General features: G+C 36.1%; 1 protein-coding gene across 1 annotated transcript; it reads left to right on the forward strand.

Moving 5' to 3' along the window:
- The first annotated feature begins 15,233 nt into the window (after positions 1–15,233).
- LOC107909975 (gibberellin 2-beta-dioxygenase 6) lies at positions 15,234–17,148 on the forward strand. Its single transcript, XM_016837702.2, has 3 exons — positions 15,234–16,097; positions 16,227–16,548; positions 16,645–17,148. Exons 1-3 carry the CDS (start codon positions 15,652–15,654, stop codon positions 16,909–16,911), a joined length of 1,035 nt encoding a protein of 344 aa, XP_016693191.2. The 5' UTR covers positions 15,234–15,651; the 3' UTR covers positions 16,912–17,148.
- Positions 17,149–21,687: the final 4,539 nt, after the last annotated feature.

The raw sequence follows: 21,687 nt of genomic DNA on the forward strand, positions 1-21,687 counted from the left end.
ATCCTAGCGTATCCGGATATGAAGAAAAGGGCTAATATTTTCACTTTAAGTATCTACGGTTTGGTTTTCTTTCCCAAAGCCCTAGGGTATGTAGACGAGGCAGTTTCTGACTTGTTCGATCAGCTTGATAAAAGGGTCACACCTGTCCCAACAATATTGGCCGAAACGTTCAAATCCCTAAATGCAAGTCGGAGAGCGAGTGAAGAAAGGTTCATCAAGTGCACGCAACTCTTATTAGCTTGGTTCCACAGTCACTTTTGAAAGGTAGAAAAGGTCTTCTATCGAGTTTTCTCTAAGGATTATTCTCCTTTGAAAGAATTAGTGGCTACACCGAGGCGGGATAATATTTCAGAAGAAAAATGGTCAACAATCCTCAAAAATCTCCAAGACAAAGACCTTGAGTGGAGAGCCCTTTGGATGCTCCTAAATGAAATCCGTATCGATGTAGAAACTTTGACTGGGTCCCTCTACTTGGAATTTGGGGAGCTGTTGAGTATGCTCATTTGCTTGTATTAAGACAGTACAGGTCAAGACAGTTCATACTCGTAACACAAGGGCTAGCTCAGTGCGAGTTTTCATATAAGGGTGATAATTACAAGAAGAAGATTCGAGAAATGTCCAACGCTTGGAACCAAACCCACCGGATGAAAAGATTCGCCGTAGGACCAATGACAACCCCCGAATACAACGAGTAGTGGAGTAAAAGAATCAATGATAATATCCTTGGGTCGATTCAAGAAGGTAGTTGATCGATAGAGGAACACCTGTGAGTAGTCCCGTCCAAGCTAGAGATCATAAAGAAGGATTTTGAAAAAAAGAAATTTGGAGCTAGAAAAAAGGATAGAATAGCTGAAGGAAGAAAAATTGCATTTGAGATTAGATGTTGATGTCCAGAAGCTTGAGGCTTAAAAGTTAAGAAAATGAAAGAATAAAGCCGAAGAAGATTTGGACAGTTTGAAAATGGATTACAAGAAGCTGTGTACGTCAATAAGAACCGCTGGTTTGGGTAAAACGTCTGAGCAATGACAGCAAGAAATCCAAAAAGAAAAGACTAAAGCCGATCAGTGGGAAAAGAAGTTCCATGATACTCGAGTACGGGAGGACACTTTAAAAAAGGACTTGTTGAAAAATCAAAGTGAAAAGGAGAGGTTAAGAGCTCGAGTGGCAGAATTAGAGAGGTCACTGCAGTAATATCATAGTCACAATTCCGCAATCGAATTAAGGGCTAGTTTAAGCAAGATTGAAGAATTAAAAGGAAGGATAGAAGAACTGGAAACTGCGCTGCAAAACTGTGAGCTTTGGGTTAAACTGCTAGAAGTAAATAATGAGCGTTGGAAAAAACAGCTTCATCGATCTCAAGACCAGGTCAGAGAAAGGGATTATGTCATGGGCGAAGCTTTGACCCAAGTGAAGAAGGTGGCTGATCGCTTGCAAACTTTGGTGGCCCAGGCTGATGTACTAAGTGTAAAATATGAGTTAGAGTCAGATCGAGGCCGGGAGTTAGATTGGCTTCTTAGACAAGTCAAGGCCTTAGGCATTAGGGTAAGGCCATATATGTAATCCATTTTGTGTAAAGAAATTTGTTTTCTAGAAAAGTTATTCTAATGAAATTGGATCAAAATCAATGCTTTTTTACATTCATTTACATTCATGCATTTGCATTTCATTATATCATGTGCATTCAAACTCACAAAAGAACTCTAAAATCGTGGCAGTTACCTTGGAACATCCTTACATTACACAAAAGAAAACAAAAGCAATGGACCAAAGGTTGGAAAGGTTGGAACAGATGCAAAAGGAAGCGCAGGATCAAATACAAGAGCAATTAACCAAAATCCAATGGATATGATGGAGCAAATGTTAGAATCCTAGAGGAACATGATGAACCAGTTAACACAGCTGCTGGCCAGTGGGCTAGGAAAAGGGAAGAGCTCTATGCTCAATACTGGAGACGACAACAAGGATCCTGTTTATCCTCTAGGCTTTACCCCAACCGACACCCAAGCACAACCATAAAGGGTGTCCGTCAATATCAGGCCCCAATATCAGACCGGCACTTCGACACTGATAAATTTCCATATGGGTTCAGGCTCCAACCCTGGAGACAACCCAGCAAATCCTGTTGTTTCTGACCTTGATGACATAGACAAAATAGGGAATGCAAGAGTGGAGCTCCTAAAACAACTAGAGGATTGATGCAAGTGGTTAGAAAAAAAATTTAAAGCATTGGAAACAGCTGATTACTATAGTGGAATCGATGGTAAGGAGCTGAGTTTGGATCCAGATTTAGTGCTTCTTTCAAAGTTTAAAGTACCAGAATTTGAAAAATATAACGGCACCAGCTGCCCCGATGCTCACATTACCATGTTCTATCGAAGGATGACAGGATATGTCAACAACGATTAGCTATTGATTCACTATTTTCAAGATACCTTGACTGAAGTTGCAGCCAGGTGCTGTAACCAGCTAAATCGTGCCCAAATTAACTCGGGGAAAGACTTGGCACAGGCCTTCATGAAATAATATAGCCACATGAAAAACATGACACCTGATAGAATTACACTATAGAACATAGAGAAATAGCCAAATGAAAGATTCAGGCAATATGCGCAAAGGTGGAGGGAAATTGCCACACAAGTCCAGCCGTCATTGCTAGGAAAAGAAACGACCATGCTATTCATCAATACCCTAAAGGTGCCTTTTATTAATCTCATGCTAAGAAGTACGACTAAGAGTTTCTCGAATATAGTGATGACCGGTGAGATGATAGAGAATGCGAAAAGATAGAGGCTGGTAAAAGCGCCAAAAGGCCGGCCCCAATGAAAAGAGAAAACGACATGAATAATGTAACCACGCATAACAAGAGTTATTCAAAACTAGCTACTGTGAGCCAAATGAGAACGATAACCACTGGTCATCAGGGCCCACCAAGAGAAGAGCCCAATACTAGGTAAAGAACGGAGAAGCCCCAGTTTACGCCTATTCCAATGACGTACAGGGAGTTGTACCAGAATTTATTTGACGTACACGTTGTTTCCCCTTTCTACTTAAAACCAATGCAACCCCCATACCCTAAATGGTATGACACAAACGCCCAATGCGAATACCATGCAAGAATCATAGGGCACTCGGTAGAAAATTGCACCGCTTTCAAAAAGTCGGTCGAAAGGCTCATCAATATGGGCATTGTCAAATTCGACGATCCGTCTGGCACAGAAAATCCATTACCTAACCATGTTGATAAGGGAGTAAATGCAATAGCCGAGAACACAGGGAGAAGAATCAAAGAGAATATCGCTGAAGTGAAAACCCTGTTGGGAGAGGTTTGGAAAGAAATGGTAGAAAGGGGATTAATTGCATCAGATTTGGAGGACAGATCTTGAGGAGCAACGGACTATTGTACATTCCATGATGAAGAATGGCATGTAATTCAAGAATTCGGTGAGTATAAGTTTTAATGGACAACAAGGAACTGGAATTCTTTGAGTACGCCGAAGGAAACGATGTTTACACCTCAGAAGGAGGGTCGTTAGAGAGGGTCTACAGGGCTAATCACCCGATAATTATCATTTCACGACCAAAGGTCAACGAAGTCAGGGCACAAGTTACACCGAAGGTCATAATTTAAAAACCCATTGCTTTTCCTTATAAAGATAACAAAAGGGTACCTTGGAATTATGACTGCAATGTGACATTCCCGAAAGAGGAGGGCCCAGTCTGCACTTTAAAGGAAGATAGAGTTATGGGTTCCTATACACGTAATGGGAAGCGCTATGATACCCCAAACTCAAGAATTGAACTAGTTAAGGAGAAGTCTTTGGTGGTCAAGCAAAGGAAAGAGAAGCCAGAACTACCTGCTAATGAGCCAGTAATGGAGAGAAAAGTTAAGAATTTTTGAAATTCCTAAAACACAGCGAGTACAGTGTCATGGAACAATTACACAAGCAACCAGCTCGCATATCAGTACTGGCTCTGCTCTTAAGTTCGGAGACTCACCGCAACGCACTTATGAAGGTGTTAAACGAGACCTATTCACTGACGACATTTCAGTAAACAAACTAGACCGTCTTCTCAACAACATCAGTGCTGACAATTTTATCTTTTTTAATGACAATGAAATTCCACCGGGGGGCATGGGATCCACTAAGGCTCTGCATATCACTACCTATTACAAGGGGTACACATTACTAAGAGTACTCATTGACAATAGATCGGTATTGAATGTTTTTCCCCTATCCATATTAAACAGGTTGCCTGTGGACAGCTCTCACATGAAATCATGCCAAAATATAGTGAGAGCATTTGATGGTACTGAAAGGAAAGTTATGGGAAGGATTGAGATACCTCTCTCGATCGGTCCAAACACATACGAGGTTGATTTTTTGGTAATAGACATTAAACCTTCTTACAATTGCCTATTGGGAAGGCCGTGGATCCACTCGGCAGGGGCCATACCCTCATCACTTCACCAAAAGCTAAAGTTGGTAACAGAGAGCCGATTGGTAACTATAAGTGTAGAAGAAGACATCATTGCATCAGTTACCAATGACGCACCGTATGTAAAGGTCGATGGTGAAGCGATAGAATGTTCATTTCGATCATTGGAATTCGTGAACACAACATTCATTTTTTAGGGAAACAAAATTCTAGTGCCCAAAATATCCAAAGCTACGACGATGAGTTTGCCATTGACAATTGGAAAATGAGCATTGCCTGGAAGATGACTTAGAAAAAACCTCTAGGGACGGGTCAAAGTACCAATCTTGATTGATAAATGGGATCGTTGTAGTTTGGGGTATAGGCCAGATGCAAGAGAAAAAACAAAAGAACTGGAAGAGAAGCGGGAGAGAAGAAGAGCGCGATTGAGCGGGATAGAGGTCAAATAGGAACCAATGATCTTTCCTACATATCCAAAACATTCGTTTCAAGGTGTATCATTCACCCCGAGTGGAGGAAAGAAATTACCGAAGAAATGAGAGAAATTTTGAGCATCAACGCTATATTTGAAGAGGGAATGGTGGAAGAAAATTTATCGGGCATCCTCCCTTTTGAGCCTAGAAGTGTTCTGGATAGCTACACTGCGGAAGAGATTCATGTAGTTTTTAGAGCTGATTCAAAGTAATGTTCAGAACACACCTCTTGCTTTAAGCCTAGAAGCAATAAGGATCTTTTTTTTTGAAATAGGCTCATACCTAATACCTTTATTTCAATGAAAAATGCATTTTTATGTCTCACTTTGAGCAAACATTCTTTTATTCTTTCATTCATACATGACCATACTATATAAATAGCTATTCTTAAATTCATTTGTTCTTTGGAAATCCTTTCGTGCCTACCGTAAGTCTTCATATATCAACGACATGAGCGACACTATTACTGACTCAGAATTTCCTTTTAAGTAAGACATGTGTTTAGAGGGATCTCAGGATTTTGAAGATGATAGAGACAGTAGCTTACCTCCAGATCTGTTAAAGATAGTAGAATAAGAAGAGAAGCAAATTTTACCCCACAAAGAGGCAGTAGAGATTGTGACCTTGGAAGAAGAAAAAGAAGTGAAAATTGGAGCTAACATAGCCGAAGAAATTAGATGAGATCTCATTGAGCTACTCTAAGAATTTAAAGATGTCTTCGCATGGTCGTATTAAGATATGCCTAGGTTGAACACTGATATCATAGTACACAGCCTCCCCATCAAAGAAGGATGTAAGCCAGTCCAGCAGAAGCTCCGAAGGATAAGGCCTGGCGTTTTGCTGAAAATAAAAAAGTGGTTAAGAAGCAATTTGATACTAGATTCTTGCAAATGGTCAAATATTCAGAATGCGTAGCCATCGTACCCATCCCTCAAAAAGATGGAAAAGTACGAATGTGTGTGGATTATAGAGACTTGAACAAAGCTAGCCCAAAAGACAATTTCCCATTGCCTCACATTGACACCTTAGTAGATAATACAGCAAGCCACTCGTTGTTCTCCTTCATGGATGGCTTCTTTGGACACAATCAAATAAAGATGCATCTTGAAGACATGGAAAAAACCACTTTCATAACCCTGTGGGGAACGTTTTGGTATAAAGTGATGCCATTTGGATTAAAGAATGTGGGAGCAACGTGTCAAAGAGCCATGGTAACCTTGTTTCATGACATGATGCACAAAGAAATTGAGGTTTATGTCGACGATATGATTGCAAAATCAAGAACAGAAAAGGGGTAGGTGCAAGTCCTGAGGAAATTGTTTTTAAAGTTGAGAAATTTCTAGCTCAAGCTCAATCTAGCAAAATGCACCTTTGGGGCTAGGTCAGGGAAGCTGCTAGGCTTCATAGCCAGTGAAAAAGGAATCGAAATTGACCCAAATAAAGTCAAGGCCATACGAGAATTACCTCCACCACGTGAGGTTTTTTAAGAAGACTGAATTACATTGCTCAATTCATTTCACAATTAATCGAGAAATGTGACCCTATATTTCATCTTCTAAGAAGCATAATCCAGACGTATGGACGAGGGATGCCAGGAAGCTTTTGAGGACCTAATGTGTGTGGCAACCACTGAAGAAGACCTTCAAGAAGGTCATTCTTGGAAACTAAACTTCGACAGAGCCTCAAACGCTGTGGGTAATGGAATCGAGGCAGTCTTGGTATCCTCAAACGGAGATCATTACCCTTTTTACTAGTAAATTGGATTTTGATTGCACAAACAACATGGCGTAATACGAAGCATGTATTATGGGCATCCGTCTAGCTGCAGAACGCAAAATCAAAGTACTAGAGGTATATGGGGTTTCTGCATTAGTGATATATCAACTTAAAGGTGAATGGGAGACGAGAGATCCCAAATTGATCAGTTATCGAAAGTTGGTTCTCGAACTAATTAAGGAGTTTGGTGATATCACTTTTTGATACCTCCCGCGAGATGAAAACTAGATGGCTGATGCACTGGCTACTTTAGCTTCCATGTTCAAAGTGAACAAACAAGAGGACATAAAACCTATCTAGATAAGCATCTATGAGACTCCGGCTCATTGCTATAGCATCGAAGAAGAGGAAAAGGATGATTGCCCTTGGTACCAAGATATACTGTGATATGTGAAAAATCGCGAAAACCTTGACCAGGCAACCGAGAATGATAAGAGGACATTGATAAAACTGGCCAATGACTATGTCTTAGATGGAGAGATCCTATACAAAAGAGGAAAAGATCAAGTACTATTAAGATGTGTGGACGTTGTCGGCGCTACGAAAATCTTAGAAGAAGTCCACAAGGGCGTTTGCGGGACACACGCTAATGGTTTTTCGATGGCTAGGAAAATCATGAGGTTTGGGTATTATTGGTCCACAATGGAAGGGGATTGTATGAATTAGGCTAGGAGATGTTACAAGTGTCAGATTTATGGAGACAAAATTCACGTGCCTCCTTCACCCCTTCATGTCATGACTTCTCCCTAGCCTTTCTCCATGTGGGGCATTGATGCTATTGGACCAATATCGCCAAAGGCTTCTAATGGGCATCGATTTATCTTCGTGATCATTGATTACTTCACCAAATGGGTGGAAGGTGCTTCATATGCCAATGTCACAATGTCGACAGTCAGTAAATTCTTGAAAAAAAAGATCATATGTTGATATAGGATGCCAGAAAGGATCATATCCGACAATGAGCTGAATTTGAATAACAATACCATAGCAGAGATCTGCAGTCAATTCAAGATCAAACACCATAACTCATCACTGTATCGTCCAAAAATGAATGGTGCAATGGAGGCAGCCAATAAAAACATTAAAAAGATCATGGGGAAAATGACTGAGACCTACAAAGACTAGCATGAGAAATTACCATTTGCCCTCTTAGCTTATCGAACATCTATCAGGACCTCCACCGGGGCAACACCCTTCTCTCTGGTTTATAGAATGGAGGCGGTTTTACCCATTGAAGTTGAAATTCCTTCTCTCCAAGTATTGGCTGAGTTAAAGTTGGAGGAAGCAGAATGGATCCAATCTCGGTACGATCAATTGAACCTAATTGAAGAAAAAAGGTTAAAAGCTATATGTCATGGTCAGATGTACCAAAACCGAATGATGCAAGCTTACAACCAAAAGGTTCGTCCGAGAGAATTCCACGAGGGGGACCTAGTGTTGGAAAAGATCCTTCCTATACAAAAGGACTTTAGAGGAAAGTGGATGCCAAATTGGGAAGGACCTTAAGTGGTAAAGAAGGCCTTTTCTAGAGGAGCGTTGATTTTGACCAAGATGGATGGCAGGAGCCTGCCTAACCCTTTGAATTCGAATTAAGTCAAGAAGTACTTCTCCTGAAAAAAATTTAAAAAAATGGAGAGGTCATGGCGAAAACCCGCAAAGGGAGCCTTGAGACCAAAGGGGTTTGAATTGAAAACCCGTAAAAGGGCAATTCAAATTTGGATCGAAGGTGAAGGTATGCAGTGATCTTGCTATATCTAAATTAACAAGAATCAGGTATGCTACATCTTAGAGCATCGACAAAGTACACTAAATCTCCTAGACACATGTTGAGTTCAAAATGGTCCCCAAGAAGTTTGTACAGAGAAGCTCAGGCTGCGATATCTAGGGCACTTATTTGTTCCCCTCACCTATTTTGTATTCCAGCAATGTTCACTTTTTGTTTTTTGATTAATCTATTCTTTTCAGACTTTGTTTCATGATAAATTTCAGTTTTGTCCGCCTTAATGATCTTTTTCAAGCATTTTTCATTGAAATAACGATTAATTGACTGATAATATTTGAGCAAAAGGAGTTCTGCATATTGCTCTGAAAGATTTTAAATAGTACGAGGACCTGAAATAGGACTATTATTTAGAACTAACCAAACTTAAGGGTTGGAAACATTTAAGAAAGAATAGTCTAAATTGTGACTATTTCTTTGCATTTTCTGTTAAGGATACCAGCTGAACAAGAAGGCATGGTAACACATCAATGATAGAACCTTGATGAACAACGAGCAATGAAAACCTAAGCATTAAAGAGGGATCATTCGCAAAAAATGACATTCTGCATTCATGCAAATATCATTCATACACATCTAGTGAGGAGCATTTGATTCATTCTGATCATGACATCCTAATCACTAGGCATAAATAGGTCCATAAAATTGATTCTACAAGTCATGTTCCACAGAGAACATATCAGTGAAACCACAAATCTTATCCCCTTAAAATTGCAGTGGGGCAGATTGAATATACAAGTCTTATCTCTCTTAAGTTGCGGTGGAGCAGACTAAAGATAGCAAATCTTATTTCCCTGAAGTTACAGTGGAACAGATTGAAGCTATAAATTACAAATCTTATCTCCCTGAAGTGGCAGTGGAGCAGATTGAAGCTACTAATCATATTTCCCTAAAGTTGCAGTGAAGCGGATTAAAACGATAAATCCTATACCTCTGAAGTTGCAGTAGGTCGGATTAAATCTACCATAGTAAGCCTTATCTCTCTAAAGTTACAGTGGAGCAGACCGAAGATTGCAAGTCTTATCTCCCTGAAGTTGTAGTGGAGCAGACTAAAACCACAAATCTCATCCCCTAAAGTTGCAGCAGAGTTGATTGAAGCTACAAGTCGTATCTTTTTCTGAAGTTACAATGGAGTGGATCGAAGCAACAAGACACGGTGGATTGGAATGAATCTATTTGAAGAAGAGAAGCACCAGAACGAGTCTAGAATTGGCGAGATCAGGCAAAATTGGTCTTTCTTAGTCTTTGCTCTATTCTCGTTACACGATAACAAACAAAGAGGGGCAGCTGCAATAACCAATTTTTTGCCCGGGCCCAAAATTTAATAAATGAAACCCAAAATCAAATAATAAACAGTCCAAATATTACAAACCCAAATCAAATGGCCCAATAAAGACCCAAACTTAACAACAACCCAAAATAACAACCCAAACCCAACAGGCCCAAATTACAAAAAAAAAACCCTAGCGGCCCAAATGGCCCAAAACCTAAACTCTTTAGCAGAAACCCTAGCCCCCTGTTGCACCTAACCCTAGCCTCCCACCGCACCTAGCCCTGACAGCCACTGCCACCGCCGCACCAACTCCTCTACCACCGCCACTATCACGTCGCCCACTTGCCATCGTCATTCATTTCAGAAGTACCTGCAAAGAAATGACAACAAATAGATTAAAAAATTGTAAAATCGGCTATAAAAGCCTAAGAAAACCGACTGTAATGGCCCCCAGATTTTTCTTGAAATAAAAAAAAAGAGATTCAAGCATGAAAAAAAAGAGAGCAGATCAAAGAAAAAAACGAAATCCCGAAAGCAAAGGTTTTTTTTGTGAAACCCCTTTTTTATTTATTCATTTTTTACTTTATTTTCCTTAAAATATATATAAATACAGATATATAGCAAATATATATAAATATAAAAATATACCTTTTTACTTTTTCGGCCACCATGGACGGAGACGCCGTCGTCGGTGATTGGCGGCCTACGCGGCGTTGACAGATCGGTGCAAGGCCAGATTCTGAGGGGCTGAGAGAGAGTTGAGAGAGTTTTTTTCTAATTTTTTTTAATGAAGAATGAAATGATTTTTAAGTTTTTTTTTGTTTATATAATGTGTCAAAAATGGCGCCGTTTTGGAGAGGTCAAAAAGGTCCCAAAAAGACGTCGTTTTAACATTGCCCGATCTGACCGACCCGACTCACTAGCAGGATCCGCGTGTTTTTTAGCGGAAGGGCTTATTGCACTTTCAGCCCTTCCGCTTTTTAATTAGTTTACAATTCAATTTTTTTCATTTCTTTAAATTTACCTTATAATTTTATTCTTTATTCATTTTAATCCTAAAGAACGGTGCCGTTTAAATGATATGGGAATATTTCCATTTCGGTCCATGCACCTTTGCGAGTGTTTTATTTTAATCCCCCGATCGGCCCTATCTTTTATTTTTTTTAAAATCCACCCTAAAGTATTGCTCAAATTGCAATTTAATCCTGGGCAGTTTAATTTAGACTCTTTTTTTATTTATTATTTTATTTATTTACTTTAACTTATTTATTTTCATTTATTATTTATTTATTATTATTTCAACTTTTCACATTAAAAATAAATTTTAATAGGTTTTTTTTATTGTGTCTTTTATTATTAGTTTGCTTGTTTTTCTTATATTTTATTGATTTATCATTTCTTTTAATTATTAGATCTTCATGTTACATTTATTTATTTATTTTATTGTGCGGTTCCTATTTTCATTTTATTCTATTTTATGTTATTTTATTTATTTTGTTGTTGCAATTTGATTATCAATATTGTCATCATTATTATCATAGTATTCTATTTTTATTATTAATTATCATTTTAATACTTTACTTGTATTATCATCTTATATTATCCCATTACTATTTTTGTTAATTCATATCACGATTTTTATCCGATACATCAAAAATATTTTTTTTAAAATAAGTAACACTTCATATTTTAAGAGTTGAAAAAGTCGTACCCTAACTTACGGGGTTTCAATTTTCTCGATAAATCCAAATACACGAACCTTTTTAAACATAAATTTTTTGATAATCTCGGGAGTTAATAAAAGATCGTGTTCTAACTTACGGAATATGGTCTTTTCTAAAACTGAGATAATCGAATATCTTTCAAATAAGTAAATTTTTCGGCACGTATTCTCGTATATGGAATTCAAGACATTGTGTCCTAACTTACGGAATGCAATTCTTCTTCTCGATTGACATGAAATATGCCCCTTTCTCAAAAATTTTCAATATTTTAATAAAAGATCGTAATTTGAAATCTCTTCAATGTTTTGAATTTTCGACATTAAGATACTAATCAATAAACTAGGTACCAATTTTGGGCGTTACGAGGGTGCTAATCCTTCCTCGTATTAACCGACTCTCGAACCCGTCTTTTGGATTTCGTAGACCAAAATCGTTGTTTTAATAAATCAAGTCGTTTATTAAAAACAACCACTTTTCGAGGTGACCCGATCACACCTCATCAAAAAAAAGATTGGTGGCGACTCCCGTGTTCATTTTCATTTTCAAAATTAAAGTCAACAACCTTTTATCAAAAAAATGGTTTCGACATTTAAAATCAAGCCAAATATCACGTATCAAAATACTTCATCAACTTATATACAAATATAAACATACCAAAACATATACATTCACTTAAACAAGCCAAACCATCCTATATACATGCCACAAGTAACTAAGTTCAAAACATAAAAAGTCTACTGAAACGAGAAAGGATAGGTATAAGCTTCTTATTGATCCAACCAACACATTCTGAATGTCCAAAATCTACAGAAAAATAGTAACATGAGTAAGTATTTAAAATACTTAGTATGCTCATACAATATAAACATTTAGTTACTTCAATTTCTTATCACATACAAACTCGTTATATAAAACAAATATACCTATCAGGATTCAAAACAACACCATTAAACATATAAGGTTTTGAGTTCAATCACACATATAATCTCATAATTCACATATCCATCATAACCAACTTGTATTAACCGTCCAAATCATGAACTTTCTTTTCCCAACATCCAATGGCATATCATCACATTTTCATTTCATAATTCTACCTGATGAAACTTAGTAAAAAAACTCCGTACACAGTGAAAGTAATAGTGCTTGGTTACCCATTTGGGTTAAACCTACACGAATAATGAATACTAGTGTTTGATTATCCGATAGGGTTAAACCTACACAAATAATGAGTAATAGTGTCTAGTGACTTGTTAGGGTTAAACCTACACAACAAATAACTTGGCTAGGGTTTAATATGACTGTATTCTCGAGTCCGCAACACATGCTGAAGCTCAGAATCTTAAGGTATTACCTGTAACCTCGTATACGAGACTTTTACTAATTTCATCGGGATTTAACCTCACATTATACCACAATTCATAATCACCAACAATCACCATTTCAAAATCAAGTATAAAATATTAGCAATAGCAATTTAGTTCTACTGTATAAACTTACTTGACTAAACTGTAACGGTTTAGTTAACAAAGACTAGTTGGTAATTTTTTCTTTTCCACGTATGTCCTCCGCTTGTTGTAATTCTTGACTTGAATCATAATTTGACTCAATTAACTATTCCAATTAACAACTTAACAGCATATAGAAATCATATTGTAGTTCAATTTCATCTATACTGCAATTTTCCAAGTTTTGCATTTATCTCAATTTAGTCCCTAAAATTCAAAATATCATAATTTACAGTTTTGAGCTTTGATTTTAAAACCGATCTCAACAGCATAAAAGATATAAGTTTCACCCCACTACTTGCAAGTTTCTCTATTTGATCATTAATGACAAAACTATCAAAATTTCACTTACAATTTAATTCTACTAACAATTAAACTTAACATGCTAACCATTAACACCAAAAACTTCATGAATCCTTTAATGGTAACTTTTCTAAACTTTAACAATTTCGCGAAATAGTCCCTGTGTTAACTAAACCAAGTTCTCGAGATCTCAAAAACATAAAAATTATAAGAAATGAACTAGAAATTACTTACCAATCAAAGGTTGAAAGTTGAAAGCTAAAACCCTAAGTTTTTCTTCCACATTCGGTCATGGATAAGGGATGAGAAAAAGATGAAGACAACATTTTTTGTTTCTTTAAATTAATATATATTATTGATAAAATTGTAATTATTAAGACATTTTAGATTAAACCTTAATTAAACTATTACTAAGTATAATTAAGCTTCCTTAATATGGATGACAACATTATCATCCATCCAACATAGAAAGACATTGGTTTAAATACATATTTGGACCCTTGAAGAATTAAAAATCATATAGTGTATAACTTTTATAATTTTTACGATTTAGTCATTTTCCTTTAATTAAATAACCAAACATCAAAATTACTGAACCAAATCCTAATACGACACATTAATAACTTCGTTAATATTAAATAAATAATATTTAAGGGCTCACATGTCGGAATTGTGATCCTGAAACCATTATTTTCGACATCATTGAAAAGAGGTTGTTTCAGTTAGTATGTTGTGTCACGATGAGGAACCCCTGACATCGTGATGTCAACCTAAATTTTTGAAAGGTTTACATTTTAGTCTTAATTCGAACTCAGGTTAACAATAGAGCTTTAGTAAGCTCGTTTAAGACCCGAAAATAGTTGTACATTGTATTCTATGCATGTATTGGCTGAAATTAATTATTTAATGGTATAATTTGTTTGTTAGTTTGATCGTAGTTGCTCCGACAATGAATGTGGTACTTTATAATTTGAATATGGTGACTGGATCGGGTATGAGATATTACATTACTAACATCACCTATTTAAATGAAACTTTTGTTGGATTAAATTTTAAAATTGGAAAAATATTATATATTATAAATTATTAATTCCAACTTGCTAAAGAATTATTCTGCTGCTGCAAGAAATAATCCAATGGTAATAAAAAGCATTTTAAAGCCTACTGATTAAGGTCTAGATCTTTTATTTTAAGTTCTTCCTGTCGGATGCTTCATTCAAGAATCAGTATAAAATTTTAAGTTAAATTAATTTCCATGGTTTCCAAGTTGGATTGGACAGGTATAAAAAAAAGTCAGCTCCATTCTCAACGGTGTTACAACTTGCTAAATATCGATATCCCTGTTTTTCAGATTTAGATATAAGTATCGAATTTTGTTATTCGGACTTAAATATAAATATTCGATGTAATTTATAAGTATATTCTTTTGTTTTTAAATTTTGAATATTTTTAAATAGATATAATATCACATCAATATTTCAACAGGGAGAATATTTAATACATTCTCGGGACATAAGTCTCACTAAATAATGACATGACATCTCATCATTAAATAAAACATAAAAATAATAGAGAACTTATAAATGAATTTTGATAACTTTATTTAATTAATTATAAATAAATGTTAAAATTCTAAACCCCTAGACTTAAACCCTTAAATTCAATGTTTTAAATCTGAAATTTATTAATATTTTATAATAATTATTATTCATGTTTATTTATGTTTAAAATTATTAGTATTTATTTATTAATAAATGCGTCATACTTATACATAAAAAAAATTATTCCTATCTTAGAATGTCACACATACATACTCAAGAAAATTAAAAAATCGAAACATCGTAACCAAAAATTCCCAAAATTGTAAGAGGAAAAAAGGTAAAAAACCAAAGGCTTCTTCTCTTTTTTTTTTCGAAACATGGTTGAGTTTAAAACTAAAAAGAAAAGAAAAAGTAAAAAAATTCCAATGGCCAATTGGAAAACAAAGTAATGTTCCATTATTCATGTTAAAAGGAACTTTCACTACGCAAACCAAGCTTCAATAAAATAAAAAAGAATGGAGGGAGGGAGGTTTGGTTCCAAGCTTCTTACCATTATCCCCCCTGCCAAATGCTTGACGCTCTATTTTCTTTTAGTCATTACTCGATAGTCGATACTCTAATTGTACCAACTTAGACATGTTCTCTTTCAGACAATTAGGAGTGAAACGCTCTTCTTTTGACATCTGTCAACATTTGGTAGCTTCTCACTTGTTCTCTTGCTTTTTAGGTTCATTGTCTTCCCCAAACTCTCTCTCCGAATCATATATAAAGAGAGTTTCCCCTTCACGTTTTCACCATGCACCACCTCTAGGAAGTATATTTTCATTTCTATAGCAATGACCAACTCAGACCCACCTCTCCTTAACCATTATGGAGCACTTTTTTCAAGCAACTCACCTCAACTCGATGACCCTAAAAACCGACTTGTCATTGAAGAATGCCAACTTCCTTTGATTGACTTGAGTGGTCTAAGCAATCACGACGAAACGGTTCGCCGAGCTTGTGTTGCTGCCATATGTGGGGCATCATCAGAATGGGGATTTTTCCAAGTGTTGAACCATGGGATTAGCCCTCAACTAGTTGAGCAAATGAGAAGTGAACAAGTGAAGTTGTTCAAAATACCCTTTGAAAGGAAAGCTAGCTGTGGACTTTTGAATAATTCTTACAGATGGGGAAGTCCTAGGGCTACCTGTCCTAAACAGTTCTCATGGTCTGAGGCTTTCCATGTCCCTCTTACCAAGGTTTCAGATGAAGCTTGTTATGGAGAGTTTATATCTTTAAGGTAATACTAACATGGACGCAATTAATAATATGTCTAAACTGCTAAAAAAACATCCATAACATTGCGTTGCAGCCGCTGTTTGCATCCCAAGTGCTAACAAATAAAACGTTATCCTCTGGTTTTCTACAGGGCAGTGATGATAGAATTTGCAGCTGCCATGTCGAAACTTGCAGGACTTCTAGGAAGCATTTTGACAGCGAATTTGGGACATGGAAAGGAAGTGATCAAGAATTTATGCGACGAAGGCACCTGCTTCCTTCGCCTGAACCACTACCCGGCCTGTCCGATATCTCCGGAGATTTTGGGTTTAGTGTGCCACACCGATAGTGATTTCCTCACAATTCTATGTCAAGATCAGGTAGGAGGACTTCAACTCATGAAGGACTCCAAGTGGGTAACTGTCAAACCTAACCGAGATGCTCTTATAGTCAACATTGGCGACCTCTTCCAGGTAAAAGAAACTAAAGCAGAAATATCCCATGTGAGTGGAATCAACTTTTCATTCACTGTGTGTATAGTTATCTAATTCACACCTAAAATTCTACAGGCATGGAGCAATGGTGTTTACAAAAGCGTGGAGCATAAGGTGGTGACTAATGCAAAGATGGAGAGATACTCCATAGCTTATTTCCTGTGCCCCTCTTACGATTCTTCGATTGGGAGCTTCAAAGAACCTTCAATCTACAGAAAATTTACTTTCAGGGAATATAGAGACCAAGTTCAAGAAGATGTAAGGAAAACCGGCTACAAGGTTGGCCTTCCACGGTTTCTAGTTAGTGGGAGAGGGGATTTATTGACAGGAAGCATGGAGTAAAAACCAGGTATATGTATAACAAGCATCACAGTCAACAGTGTTCCTTGCAAAAGTTTTAGCCTTTAGGAATCTAAATAGGCAGAAGGTAACAAGCAAAGAAACGGAGAGAAAAGATGAAAAAAATAAAACCTAAAGCTATCCTAAGACATTTCCAGAAGAAAAAACCAAATATGTTCATTGTACTAATATAAGGTTTTGTCATCAATAGTATATAACTTAAGACTCTTATTTTGGATCCGACCGACTGGTACTGTTGTGCTTTTCGTCTTAATAGTGATACATGCTAAAATTTTATGATCATGGAGGATTAACTTATAACGATCGAATATAATCATGGACATACCTGCCTGCTGGATATTCCAGAAATTATTCTAGAGGATGTGAACTAATTTTTGAGATCTAGAGATGCCTGGTTAATGCTCATTTTCAAGCTTTAAGGCATAACTAATGGGTAAGAAAATATTTATCAACTTGCAAAAGTCTGGTATTTCAACTTCGGATGGGTTATACCCACTTACTTTATCATCATAAAAGCTGAAGAGCATGCCTTAAATGGACAAAGGGTAAATGCTGATACAGATGAGGAGAAAGAAGAAGCAAATGTCCAAGCTAAGAGGATCAATGAAATCAATTCAATAATAGATGAACAGATCCTAAAATCATGTTGAAAACTTACTTCAACCACAAGAACTTGGGGGATGGAACTAGTTTGGCATATCCTAACTCTAATCAAGCCAAGTAAAGAAAGCAACTTGACACAATATACCACCCAAGTCTGCAATGATTTTAAAGAAAGAAAATGACTTAAGGACGTCCATTCACCTTGTGATGTCAACTCCACAGCATCTGACATTCACATGGCATGCTCTCTACCAAGGAGTGACCACATTCTGTGATTCAGAACTACATAAATTTGGGTCATTTTGTCCTGACTCCCCGGGTGACATTGACAAACTTACTTTCTACGCTAAGATGGCCTAATGCTCATCAACAGTTTGTCTTTAGGTGAAAACGCATGTGTTTATTGCATGATAGAAGATCCTGTCACGAGTATGAGACAAGAGAGAGAAAATATGCTGTTGACTGCAGAGTTCTAAACAATCGCTAAAAAGCAATATAAGGCCAGGCTAAAATATCCGTTCATCCCTTTCCCACCTTAACCACAAAGACAAAAAGAACTATGGTGCAATTAGAGGTGTGCATAGGCCGGATCGGGTTTGGGTCAGGTTCAACTAAAAATTTAGGCTCATTTATTAGGCTTGGGTCGGGCCTGAAAATGGGCCTAAAATTTTGTCTAAACCCAACCCGGATAAAAATGTTAAAACTTGGGCCCAACTCGACCCGCTCATATTAATTTTTATATTATTTTTATATAATTTTAATATATAAAAAAATCAAAATAAATATTTCCCAACAAATTGAAAATCAATTTTAAAAAATATGTATACTTAAATAACACTAAGATAGATGAAACTTAATAAGCAAATGCCTCTAAAATAATAACAAAATTAACAAATGTCTTTAAAATAATAACAAAATTAATAATAAAATAAGTTTTATACAATATCTAAACAATAACAACAAAATAATAGTAATATAATGGTAAAATGATAGCAAAATAGGGAGAAAACAATAAGAAAATAATATTAAAAAAATAGATTTTTTTTGTCCTTTACTGAATTCGGGCCTGGCCCAAGCCAAAAATGTCTTGCTGAAAACACGAAAATTTACACATTTTTACATATCCTTTTTAACTTAAAATCATACAGTTTCGATAAAATTCTTGTCGAAAAAATAATTAATTTTTACAAAATAATTAAAGTGCACTTAAAATATGAACATGTTGAATTTTAGTTAATTTTATAATTAATTTTTATGAATTTCGGTTATTTTCGACAAATTTGCACAAAGGGTGAAAAATGGCTCGACAGATACTGCTAAAAGCGCAAAACCGAGAAGCAATTTGAAGTATCAAGGCGAACTAAATTTCAGCCTAAGACGGTCCAAAATAATATGTAATGATTTATAATATAATTAATTTTAATTTATATCCAATTTAATTTGGGTTAATAAATTATTATTAAATAATTATGAAATACTGGTCCAGTTGAACTAAACCGAGTGAACCGAACCGACCAAGAAATGGACAGCCCAAAAACCGTCCAAAGAGCTAACCCAAATCAGCTCATTAGCTGATTATTTAAGCTTGCAAAGAGGCCCTTGAAGACTTGTTCAAGTTGCATTCAAACCCCTCCACAATTGGTGGCTTTATAGAATTGCCCCAAGCCTAATTTAGCAAAGTTGAAACTATTAACCTTGCCACATGTGTGGCTGGTCAAGGGAGGGCTCTTTGGCTGATAATTTTAGCTATTTTTAGCAGCCCTCCTCAGCTATAAAAACCCCCTTAGGCTGGTCATTTTAAAAACACAACTTAAACATCCATATATTTCCTCTCTTTTCTCCACTTTCTCTCTTCTTTTCCATTCCATAATTCCCTTGCTCTCTTATCGATATCTCCTATTGGAAAAGGGGCATTTATCAGCTATTTGGAGCAGCAATTAAGTGTTCATACCAGCCTTGGTCGACGAGGACAACGGAGAAGGAAGAACGGAGCAACTAGTCAAGCCACGGAAAAACACCGGATTTGATTCTTGTTCCTTATCTTTTTTAATTTTTGTTGTTGTTATGCTGAACATATCTATGAATATTTATGTTGTTGGAATGGTTAACTTAATCAATTTATCTTGAATCTAATTCTTGTTAGGTTGATTACATTTCGTTTGTTAAAATTATTAAAATTGTGTTATGTTGTTATAGGCCTCGGTAAGATGCTTGATTAAGTAAAATCATGACTAAGTTATTCTTGCATTACAATTGTTAGGTAACTAATGAATTAATTATTTAAACGGATTGAAATTGTAATTAATGGACACAATACTTAATCAGTGCATGTTTAATCATCTAAGGTAGCTGAGGGTTAGATTAGCAACAGTATCTGACGATACATTTGCCTTGCATAACTTGCAAGATTATTGTGATTAAACTGTTTCAAGGTAAGGATACTTTGTTACCTTACATAGTCTTTTACGTGCTTATTAAATTGAGTTAATTGTTTGAATTGACATAGGGATATGTACAAGAGATTATTTCGATTCAATAAGTATGTATGTGAAACAACATATTTGCCTCCTAAGATTTATTTAACCGGTTGAATTGACATAGGGATATAGTCAAGAGATAAATAGATTTTGGTAGGTGAGTATGTTCACAAGTTAGCAAATTCCCGAGTTACCGTAAACTTATTCGTAACAATATAAACATGAGTTTAATAATTCTAAGTTAAGAAATGTAATTAATCTAACACAATTACGTCATCTTGATTAAAATCATATTTTGAAATCGTGCATTTGAGATTTATTTATTTAGTTCATTTAGTTTAAAATCTTAGTTTTGAATCACCCTCTTCAAACAAAATATTTTTCTTCACCAAAGTGTTTTAAATAGCATTCATAAATAATTCTTTTCACAGTCCATGTAGGTACGATAACTCAACATTTACTTGTCACTTTATTACTTGTTGCGATTGTGTACACTTGCACATTTCCATCGTTCCAAGTTTTTGGAATCGTTGCCGGGGACTGTATTTAAAAAAAATCATTATTTGTGAAGTTGTTAGTTTTGCATTTTGGTTTATTTTTCTGTTCAAATTTTAACTTAGTTAATTTTTCTGTGATTATTTCAGGTGTTTATGAGTATTGACCGAATCATCGATTTACTCCCTGTAGACCTTGAGATTGAACGAACTTTTCGACAGTGAAGAAGACAAGCAAGTTAGAGAAGGACTGAAGAGATGAACTTCAAAAATCTGAATCAAGGAAACAAAGCAAACCTTACTCAAAATCCTATCCTTATTGCTGATGATAGGGATAAAGCTTTGAGACAGTATGTCATGCCAATATTTCATGATCTTAATCTGGGTATTAGGAGACCCAAAATTGAGCTACAACAGTTTGAGTTGAAGCCAGTCATGTTCCTGATGCTTCAGACAGTGGGCCAATTCAGTGGAATGCCTACCAAAGATCCTCACCTACACCTAAGACTGTTTATGGTGGTGAACAATTCTTTTAAGTTAGCCGGAGTAGTCGAAGATTCCTTACGATTGAAGCTATTCTCATATTCACTAAAGGACAGAGCTCGAGCTTGGTTGAACTCATTACCACCAAACTCAATTTCAACATGGCAAGATTTAGCAGAAAAATTCCTTATGAAGTATTTCTCGCCTAGCAAGTATGCTAAGTTGAGGAACGAGATCACTACTTTCCAACAAATGGATGATTAGTCATTGTATGAGGATGGGAAAGGTACAAAGAATTATCAATGGCCAACAATCGAGCAGCATCAAGAAGACGAGTCGTTAGAATACATGAAGTAGACGCCATGTTAAAATCCTTAATGTTAAAAAATCTTACTACTAATAGGTGTAATAGTTTTGCAGCACAGCCACTGAATCAATTTGAAAATGTAGCATGTGTTTATTGTGGGGAAGGACATTTGTTCGAAGAATGTCCATCGAACCCAGAATCTGTGTATTTCATGGGTAACCAGAACCAAAATCGAGGAAAGCAAGGGTTGCAATCCAATTTCTATAACCCATCATGGTGAAACCACCCGAATTTTTCCTAGAGTAACCAAGGGGCAAGAACCAGTAACAATTATGTCCAACCTAGATCAACCAAGCCACTTAGTTTTTCCCAATAAGCTCAGAAACCAACCCAA

Source organism: Gossypium hirsutum, chromosome D02 (genome assembly GCF_007990345.1).
Source record: "Gossypium hirsutum isolate 1008001.06 chromosome D02, Gossypium_hirsutum_v2.1, whole genome shotgun sequence".
Lineage (NCBI taxonomy): Eukaryota > Viridiplantae > Streptophyta > Magnoliopsida > Malvales > Malvaceae > Gossypium > Gossypium hirsutum.